Source organism: Nannospalax galili, unplaced genomic scaffold (genome assembly GCF_000622305.1).
Source record: "Nannospalax galili isolate Female #2095 unplaced genomic scaffold, S.galili_v1.0 scaffold567, whole genome shotgun sequence".
NCBI classification, from domain to species: domain Eukaryota; kingdom Metazoa; phylum Chordata; class Mammalia; order Rodentia; family Spalacidae; genus Nannospalax; species Nannospalax galili.
In genome coordinates, this window is record NW_008357638.1 from 1,805,869 (window position 1) to 1,816,176 (window position 10,308).

The window sequence follows — 10,308 nt, forward strand, 5'->3', positions numbered from 1 at the left end:
AAACTGGGATAAATATTTTGCCTACATTTTTCATCTAAAGTTTTAGATGCAATGGGAGGCATCTATTTTGTAAATGAATTTTTAAAGTATATAAATTTGGTTAAACAATACAGGAGAGCCTAGACTTCTTCAGAGAATTATTATTATTATTATTATCATCATCATCATCATCATCAAAGGAATGGTGGTCTTTAGGGAATCAGCTCAAGAATTCCTTCCTAGAAGTAGGAACTTTAAGTCCTTCTAGTTCTAAGATGAGTTCATTTCCTTACTATTTTGAGTTCCTGTTAAATTTATAGCTGAAGTGATAGTGGGAGATAGGAACAACTTCCCTCTCTAAGGTTAAGATGGAGTAAGCCTGTAGTGAGATTAAAAAAAAAAAAAACCTCTTTGAATTAAAAAAACACACACACATGGTGCTCTAATGAGATCAAATTTAAATAGACCACCTTAGAATAATTAACTAGATTTAGGGATCTTCTGGCCTTTTGCTCCTTTAACCTGCGTGGTTCAAAGAGTCTATGCATTTATAGTTAGTAAAAACTAATTGGGATTAGTGCATTGGGATTAAAACTCCAGTGTCTCAGAACCTGGTCTGGATAATCCTGGCATTAATAGCATTTAGCTGTAACCAAATGAACTAAGAGCTCAGGAATAGCCAAGTATACAACTCTGATAGTTATCAACCTCACAGTGACCTGAACCCAGAATAGCTGAACAGCAGTACTGCGTTCTGTGCTCTTTAAAGTGACAGGGGACAGCCACATTGTGTTTTTCGTGCCTGTGAAATTATGCCATTGAATTTAAAAATCTTTTAAATATCTTATAATTTTAATTCTCTTATGATTGTTTTGCATGTAGTTACTGCTTCTCATTTTGAAATATTTATTCCCATTCCCTCTTATCAACTTGACTGATTGCCATTCACAGGATCTAAGATGAGTCATAGTTAGTATTACATTTGAACCTGAATGTCCCCCCCCCCAGCCACTAGATTGTAGCTGGTCTGATGAGCTTCCTGAAAAGAGCAATGCAGCTTCAGGACCAGGAGGCCCACAGCATAAGGACTATGTATGTCTCTCCTTATTGCACTCAGTTTACTTTTAGACATGATTGTTTATTCCCAAAGAGGTGGCAGTACACTGATGGCTGAAATATAACTATAATTTTAAAGTATTTGTAACATTATAAACAACCAAAACAGATTTCTGGAAAAGAATGAGCTATCCCACTAAAACATATAACAAATGTGCTTGACAGGCATTTGGTAGGAGGAAAGGAACCCTTATTAAAATTTAACATCAACTTGGCAAGACTTTGGAAGCACAAAGTGCTGCTTGGTCAAAGCCTGAGCTGAGAGCGATGTGATTTCTACTGCTTTAGGTCAAACAGTGAAAAGGACAATGGCCAACTGAGTTCAGATTTAGGACCCAGTCTTGTCATGGCATAATAGAGTTTCCCTTTGAAATGCTTGATGTATAGGTACACAGACTTGACCTGAGTGGAAAGAAAGATTAGCATCTACAACTGTCTCAGAGACAGCAAGCAGATCTAGGTGGTTGTTGGTAGGGATGGAACAGAAATGACCTGACCTTAGCATTCCTCACATAGGGCCAGTCTGGCCAAACCCATGCTTTGTCTTCCACAGTAACCCTTGTGCTTCTGAAAGGTTCTGAATGGGCAACATGGTCACAACAATTTATAGAATATATAGTTTTCCATTCCACCTTGTAAACATTCTTCTTTCTTTTCCTTTATATTCTGACGGCTTCGAATTTTATTTTTATTTTATGTGTGTGAATGCTTTGCCTTCACGTATATAAGTGCACCCCTGTCGTGCAGTGCCCATGGAGGCCAGAAGAAGGTGTCAGACCTCCTGGATGGTTGTCAGCCACTATGTGGGTGCTAGGAACTGACTCTGGGCCCTTTGCAAGAGCAGCCAGTGCTTTCAACCACTGAGCCATCTCTCTAGTCCTTCCCCAGGCTTTTAAATTAACTCAGTTTATTCACTCACTTCTGAGAGAGTGCCAGCTTAGTGACTGAATTGAGACTGTGAGACACCAAACATAGGCTAGAATACCCTTGCAGGTATCTGCCACAATTGCACTCATGCCAAAAGATGCAGTGCACTTATACTACAGACTTTCTTTGGGACAGAGAAAGAGACACAGTAGCATATATCACTCAACCCAGATGTGTCATCCTGCTGTAGAATGACAGTAATGACAAGGGAGGACTTGATAAGAGGCATTTCTTACAGAAGTCATCATGAGTGGCTGTTTGTCATGAAACATCAAAGTTAACCAGAGCCTTGAACATGTCAAGGACAGATGCAAACACATACAAGCAAAGCTAATCCAGGAGTATTCCTAGCAAATTATTAGATCCCATGGTGGTGGGGCAAGGGGAATTGAGAGAGAGGGGGGATATGTAAACTGAAAACCTGTTGTGTTTTTTGTTTGTTTGTTTGTTTCCATTTGAAGAGTCTTATCCCACTGGCAAAAGAGATCCTGCCCCAGTGGGTCAGAGGCCTCTGATAATGAGGACAGTGTCTGAGCAGGGCCAGAGAGACTACAGCTATGGTCCCCATCCACACGGGAATCAGTTTTTTATTAAAATACAAATGTGAAAATACTTAAAGCCATTCTGTTTACAGCATATTTCCAAATGCAACATTCCTTTCACTAATCAAGTCTGAATCATGTGGCTTCAAAGCACCTGTCCTACTAAGTCTAAGACCATTCAAGAGCAGTGCAAACGAGGGAGAGAAGACATCTTTTAAGTGGCAGACAAGATTTGTCAGACAGTCTCTGGGGTTCTATTCTGGAAACTATTCAATTTGATTTGGGGCACTTTTTAAATAGCCATTTGGCACTTTCCATTCGGAGTTCTTAGGCACAGTGTGACAGAGTGAGCTTGGTGAGCCCTTCTCCATACATTCGGTACAGCAGCTGAAACTCAGCAGGCAGCTGGTGGGACTCCTGCCACTTGGTAGTAAACTTGGTTCCTTTTTTGTCATAGTAATGGTATGGAAGCTCTTCCCTTGTGTTGGGGTCAAATCCAAAAGGCCAGAATCCATACAAGTGGATCTCTTCACATATTGCAGATGCAAGGGTGTACATAAGGATACCTGTGCTCAGCCGTTTGGGCGACAAGTGTTTGTTTTTCCAGTACCTGCAGAACAATAAGTACATGTGGATTCAGTGGCCAGTGTGGAGGGTGTCTATCAAGTAAGTCAATAGGACTGGACTGAGAGCTGGATTTTTTTGGACTGTTTATGCTTTATGGGTAAATACACCTTCCAGTCCAGTCATACTGACTTGTCCCCTTCCAAAAACAATTTAAAACTTGACTTAAATTGAACAAGAATGGAGTGGAATGGAGCAAAACAATGAAGTCAAAGACTTGGGACAGGTTGGTAGTGTAAGACCTGGCTTCTACCCATGACTTTGTCCATTTTTCAGCATTAGCTTTGGGTAAACGACCCCTGCTCTCTGTGCTTCAGTTGTTAAACCTAGGGGCTGGAAGCCATAATCTCTTTAAAAGGTGACTAAACACCCTGGGAAATGGGCAGAGTTCCAGTTTATGTCTTTTACCCCTGTTGTGATTAGTCATAGCACCCTTTTCTCTCAAAACAAATGGTCCCAGTGTGGACTATAAATAATAGTCCTTCCTTTGGAGACACACTAATTTATCTGATTATAGGAGTCCTCCCTCAATAAAAAAGCAACTAAAGCATCTTAAATTTGGATGACTTTGAATGGTAACAAGATAGTAATATCTATTAAGTTATGAAAATCTGTAGGATTTTTTGGTTACCAGGTCTGCCAGAACTGACCCTCATTTGTAATAATAGCTAGGCTCTGGTAGGGCTCCAGGGTTTCTTACATAGGGGAAATGAGAGTTGAGCAATTTGCTCAGATGTTTTACAGGGGGAAAAAAATCCCACAATTAATCTTGCTTTAAAAAACTCCCTGAATTATTACTACTGGCTTTTGTTTCTGACTGCATATTAGAATTACCGAGGGAGCTGTTAAAAACACCAAAATTAGTCCTTCCCTCCCTCACTGCCTGAGACTCTCTCAAGTACAGTCCAGGCAGTAGTATTTTATTTTAAAACTCTGATTCTTACAAACAGCCAGAACTAAGTTACAAGGTTAGATGCAAATGTTGCATCTCCAACTAGTCTCCTTGTCAAAACATAAGGGATAATAGTGAGCTCCTAAAATACTCTCCCTAGGCTTTTGTACTCAAATATTGAAGGCAGATTATATAGTCTTTGATTTATTTAGGTGGTCTCCTAATCATGGACATCTACAAAACACTTAAAACAAAATGGATAATTTTAAGTCAAAAAAAGTTTTTTTTTATCTTTTGGAGACAGGGTCTCGCTATAGCCCCAGCTGACTAGCTATGTAGACCAGGTTGGCCTTGAACTCACAGAGATCCACCTGCCTCTGACTCTCAAGCACTGGAACTAAAGGCATGTACCACCACGTCCACTCAAAAAATTGTTTTTGCTAAAAAAAAATTAGTTAAAAAATTATCCACTTTGTGTAATTTAGCCACTGGTGTTATTGGGCTATACGTATTTGTGCAAGGAAAGTTCTTGATCTGTGGTAATTTCCAGAACTAGTCACTAAGAAGGGGACAAGAAAAGAAAGGGGTGAGCAATGAACACAGTCTCTTCAGTTAGCACTTGGTTACCAGGTAGGGATAGACTGAACTTTTTAATTAGAGTGATTCATTTGTTCATCACAAAAGATAAGAGCTTGTCCTCAAGAACTAAACTAACCACCACAACTAGTGAATTGGATGACTCCCACACCCAAGAGATTACAATATTGATTTGCCATCTGGTGGGATATGAGTTAAACGTAATAAAATATACACACCTGTTGACATGTTGCATTATATTTCCAGGCCAAGCCAACTGGACCTTTAACTGACCTCTGTGTTCAACAAAGAAGTCGACTAACGTTCTGGTAACAGTTGCGGAAGTGTGGAAGAAAAATGCAGGGATCCAAAGAATGGCCCCATCAAGCTTTTTTAAACTGAGGAAAAAGTTGTTACGGTCCTGAATGGTCAAAAGATTGTTGTAATATTTTTCTAGGATGCTGGGGTTGAAGGTGGTAAGGTTGGTTTTCCTTCCAACATCTCTTTGGAAAGCCTCCGTAGGGGCAAAATTGCAACGAAAAACAAAATCTGATTTATCTATTTCTTTTCCACACCGGCTCCCTGTTAGGATCCCACTATTTCCAACCACAGCACAAATATTATAATGCTTATTCATAATGGGTGACACATCTGGAAGCAGTGACTGGAAGTTATTGCTAATAGAGAAAACATATTTATGGCTGGAATAGTCATAGTGCATCAGTTGTCCAATCCGAACACTATTCTTGGTCAAAGAAAAATTTTTTATTACATCGACATGCTGAAGAATTTCTTGCCTAAAATAAAAAAAGATTCATTAAATGCATTCAATTCAAAAGAACTGAGTTTCATATGCTGCCACTTAATTCAGACAAGAATCCTAAACATATTGAATCCAAGAAAGATACATTCATAATTATGGTCTTTGAAGGAAGACTGCTTTATAATGCATAGACATGGTAATCTCTCAGTCAAGTTCTGAATGCAATCTTTTGATGCTTGTAAATTCAGTGAACAGTTTTAGCTGCCATTTCTTGGTATTCTGGTCTACTTGAAGAGTGTATTTGATTAGGGAGAAAGCAGATGCCAAACTGTGTCAGAAAACACAGGGAGGCAGTTTATACAGGCTTCAAAGAGCTTACATTAATGCACAAACATTGGCAACTTAGAGTTTGTAACTAGGGACTACTTGCTTGCTATTGGACTTCAGTGTTGAAAGAATATCAAACACTACTGGTGTCCAAATAACAGCCAAGTAGATGTCAGTACGTTGTATGTCACTATTATTATATGAAAATTGGAATAGTTGTGGGTGTGGCTGAATATTTAATACCAATAAGATGATAATCTCATTAAAGCCTGTTGAATAACGAAACAGGGATATTTGTTCTGCTTGACTATATAGAAACACAGCTTAACGGAACATAGATCCTTAGGAAAAGAGGCTACCGAAAACCTGAAAATGTATGTAGATTTCAACAGCATAAAGCAAAGATAAGAGAAAAGGGATACCGAGGACTGGTCAGATGGATTCCATATTGAGCTTTCAGTGAAACTGTCTCCTTTTAAAGTCTCAGCTACTTAAAATATTTAAGAGAGACCAGTAACATGCTACTTTGTTTTTAGGTAATCCAGGGTTAAAAAAAAAAAAAAATCACATCTAAACTCCTGTGCCCTTTGACAAACAACAGCATGGTGAAATGAAATGTTTTCAAATTACAGGGCAACACAAACCAATATAGTCAATTAGAAAATTTCAGTTATGAGTACCATTCTTTTTAAAAATAATATTTTCATTTTATGTGTATGAGTATATTGCCTGCATGTGTATAAGTGCACCCATGTCATGCATGTCATGGAGGTCAGAAGAAGGTGTCAGATCCCCTGGAACTGGAGTTATAGATGACTGTTAGCTGTCATGTACACGCTGGGAATTGAACCTGGGTTGTCTGCAAGAGCAGTCAGTGCTCTTAATTGCTGAGCCACCTCTCCAGCCCCTATTCTTAAAGCTGTTATAAAAGCAAGTTTAAAACGATAGTGGTAAAACTGAAAGATTACCTAATAAATGAATTGATAGGAGGGAAGATTTCAGAGGAAGTATTGTTGTGATTGTTAGGGTTACCTGGTCTAGTCTGAGAAAATATTTTCATTGAGCTAGAGATGTGTTTGGGGGAATGGTATAAGGTGTTTTACCATGGAAACTTTCTGTATTGTCTACAAAATTAAATTTAGATGAAAATCCCAAAGCTAAAACAAAACAAAACAACAACAACAAAAAGCATTTCTAGGGACTAGAATGAATGATCATGGACTAGTTTCAAATTTAACACAAATATTTAAACTGCAATTATAATCACATGCTTAATGTCAGTTTTTCCAGAGAAACAACATTTTCCTGACAGCATGGATACTCAGGGATTTCTTTTAATTCTGCCAGTAGACTACAATTCTTAAAAAAGTACAGAAATAAGAAATAGTACAGCCCAAACACAGCTCCCTAAACACACTGGTTTGTAAAGTATTCACACCCTTAATGAATACACTAGATGGCTCACATTGCACTTAGCAGCATAATAATCCCACCATGAGAGGAGTATCAACTGATCTGTGGTTCTGAGATCAGAATCACTAAGAATAAGTGATTTCAATAAATTTTATTCTTCTCCCTCCACCTAAAACAACAGAAGCCTTCTTCATGCATAAAAAACAGTCGCTGTAATTACGGATAGGGTTAGATAGGTTTATAAGTTAGAAGCTGTAAAGACTTAATGAAAACAAACAGGCAAAACCAAAGCACAATCATTTAAGTGCACATATATTTGGGCCCACATCTTCAGTGGTGATATGAGGGGGATGTAGTATGATATCCTTTGTGTTTCTGCAAGATTGTATAATTAATTTTTTTTTTTTAATTTTGCAGTGTGAAGAAAATGCATTGCAATTAATCGTTTTTTAAAACAGACAAGCTTTGGGAGTTGAAGTCAGACTTTACATCTTGGTATTCATTCAAGGCCAATTTAGGAAGGGTGTTGGGAATATATATTCATTGAAGTTGTTCATCTTGATGCTTCTCTTTTTGGAGAGGGCACAGCAGGCATTTGAGAGGGAGGGTTACTCATTACCTCCTCTCCCATTCAGGCCAGGAGGACCAAGATCTTAACGTTTGCAGCTGGGGTGAGATGGGCTTTTCGTGGTTTTGGGTTTGTTTTTATCTGTTTGTTTTATTTAGCTCCATAATTAAAAACAAACAAACAAAAGACCTCTCTTCCTATCATACCTTTGATGTAAAAACGCTGTCCGATTAAATGTCCATTTAGAAGGTTTCTCTTGGGTTTCACGGGTGAGAGAATTCGTAAGGGGCACAAATGACGGGTCTAGAAACTTCAGCGCAAACTGTGACCTGGAGAGGAGCATGAGTTCAGATTGTGGCGCTGGCCTCAAGAGGGGGTCCGAGGTAGCCATGACAGCCCCAGCAGCTCCCGAGAGGGGGCAGCTGGCACGCGCCGTCCCATTCACCCTACAGCCCCTCTCCTTTGGCCCATTCTCGGCTCCCGCACACTCCCGGGAGAAAGGAAGAAAATTGGGGAAACTCTTTCTCATGGTCCAGCCATCCGGGTGCGAGAGAGATCATAAGATGGCGGTCACGCAGACTGCGGGGCGGGGAGCGGGGAGCAGGGCTGCAGCCGGCTGCACCGAGGGGACCGGGAGTCGGCACCACGAACAGCGGCCTGCTGGACCCCGGCTGCCCAAGAAGCCAGATGAATTGATTTTTTTGGAGAAAGGGCAAAGGAAATAGGAGACTCTGGGGAAGGAGGGGGCGGGGTTGTGGCGCTCCTGTCTTAACCTTTTCCTTCCCGAGCCGGTGTCTGCTTCCACATACACACCTCGCCCCCGCCCAGAGCTAGAGACCCCCGGAGGCGCCAGCAGCTCGGTTGTTGTCCCCAGGCCCTGATTCTCCAGGTTCCGCATTCCTCTGACCACAGGCTGCAGTTTGTAGCTGCCACCCGCCCATCAGAACTCCTTGGGGGCACAGGTAGGGGTGGGGCTCCCGATGCGCCGGGTGGTGCCTCTGACCCGGCCAGGGTGGGCGGCCCTTAGCGTTAAGCTCGCTTCCTGCAGAAACCCAGGAAAGGAGGAGGCGGGGATGTGGGGTTTGTGTGTGGGAAAGGGTCGAGGAAGAACCCCCAGGTGCTTCTACAGGATAAACCCGCGCATCCTTTGATGAGAATAGGGGAGGAGGGAAGGAGGGTGCGGGCGCTGTCGGCGCCTGCGCCATTAAATTGCCGCGAACCTACCGGGCCGAGTCTGCAGCCTGGGCACCAGGAGGGCACTCACCTCGCGCCTGTCCCCCTCTCGGTTCACTGACAGCATCCCCACCCCCGCCCCGCTCAGACACTGCCTCTCCCTCCACAACCCCATTTTTGAAATGGGGGAGGGGATGCAGAGGACGAATACAAGAAATACAATCACATCGATTAGGACAAAGGCTTTTGGGGCTTTAGGTTAAGAGAGAGAGAGAGGGAGAGAGAGAGAGAGAGAGAGAGAGAGAGACAGAGACAGAGAGAGAGAGAGAGATCTCGCAGCTATCGCAGCTATCTGGCCCAAGGTGTTTGGAGAAGCCCAAACACCCCTTCTGCCGGCCCCGACACACCATCGACCCTCGACCCGAGGTACCCGGGGCCTCTCCAGTAGAGGCCCGCACTCACCGGAATCCCGCATGGAACATGTACATTCGGGGCGCCCCCGGGCTGGCGTACTTGGGAGTGGTGAAGATGTTCTCCTTTTTCAGGGACACGTAGCTGATAAGCGATAAAATCAGCAGCGCGACGCTGAGCATGACCAGCCCCAGCACACTGGCGACCCGGGCCATTTTGCAATGTCTCATCCCGGACTGGGCTGCGTTCAGAGAAAGCGGGGAAATCGGTCCATTAAGCGTTCAGCAGCTCACTGGCGTCTCTCTCTCTCTCTCTCTCTCTCTCTCTCTCTCTCTCTCGTGTGTGTGTTCGCGGCCGCGTGTGAGCGTTTGTGACAGGGGAGGGGACCCAGGCAGTTAAGTCGCGGAGGGCCGGGGGTGGAGGACGACCTGGAGCCAGGAGAGAAGCGGATGCCTCTCAGGGCAGGGGCAAGCCGGGCTGGAGCTGAGCAGGAAGATGGAGGGTCTGCGCCGCGGCTGAGCGATGGAGCACGCGGTGTGGTGCGTGTCCGGCCGCTGGCTCAGACTCCCCGGCGCGTTTCCAGTGAGGCTGCCATCTCCGCCGCCGTCTGCAAGATAAATGTGATTGGAATAATGTTACAGTTCGATCTAAGCACAGGATTTAATTAATGAACTCTAATCTCCCAAATAACCAGGAGGAGGGGTACGGGAGAGGGAGGGCAGAAGGGAGGTGGCAGAGGAAGGAGAAAGGAGGCTGCAGGGCTGCAGCTCACGCCAGCGACCTCCGGGGCTGGCTGAGGGTACCAGCGAGGAGGTGGCGGTGAGGAGGTGGTGATCGGGAGACAGACGCCCAAACTTAGTTTAATGGACCATTCATTACTTTATAAAATACATCACGAAAAATAGGGAGGTAAATAACCGGATTTGCTACCGCGGAGGATAAACACCAGCTGGGTGCTTCTCAGAGATGCAAGGGGAGTGGGTTTTAGGAAGATAAA

General features: G+C 43.1%; 1 protein-coding gene across 2 annotated transcripts; it reads right to left on the reverse strand.

Annotated features, from left to right (window-relative positions):
- Positions 1-1,912: 1,912 nt before the first annotated feature.
- On the reverse strand, positions 1,913-10,108 carry St8sia3 (ST8 alpha-N-acetyl-neuraminide alpha-2,8-sialyltransferase 3). 2 transcript variants are annotated; one of them, XM_008855375.2, is made up of 5 exons: positions 9,740-10,108; positions 9,363-9,552; positions 7,934-8,056; positions 4,896-5,453; positions 1,913-3,174 (listed from the first exon to the last, which is right to left on the reverse strand). In XM_008855375.2, the coding sequence occupies exons 2-5, from the start codon at positions 9,539-9,541 to the stop codon at positions 2,892-2,894; spliced, it is 1,143 nt and encodes a 380-aa protein (XP_008853597.1). In that variant the 5' UTR covers positions 9,542-9,552; positions 9,740-10,108; the 3' UTR covers positions 1,913-2,891. The 2 variants fall into 2 exon arrangements, with proteins under 2 accessions (XP_008853597.1, XP_008853596.1); XM_008855374.2 differs by having other exon boundaries at positions 2,477-3,174; positions 9,363-10,108.
- Between the last annotated feature and the right edge of the window lie 200 nt (positions 10,109-10,308).

Bases quoted from the DNA above. Each gene is read 5' to 3' on its own strand.
- St8sia3 (XM_008855375.2), bottom strand. From the start codon at position 9,541: ATGAGACATTGCAAAATGGCCCGGGTCGCCAGTGTGCTGGGGCTGGTC. The intron at 8,057-9,362 runs GTGAGTGCGGGC...GCTCCTCTCCAG, and splicing joins ATGTTCCATGCGGGATTCCG to GTCACAGTTTGCGCTGAAGT. The intron at 5,454-7,933 runs GTATGATAGGAA...TTTTTATTTTAG, and splicing joins ACAGCGTTTTTACATCAAAG to GCAAGAAATTCTTCAGCATG.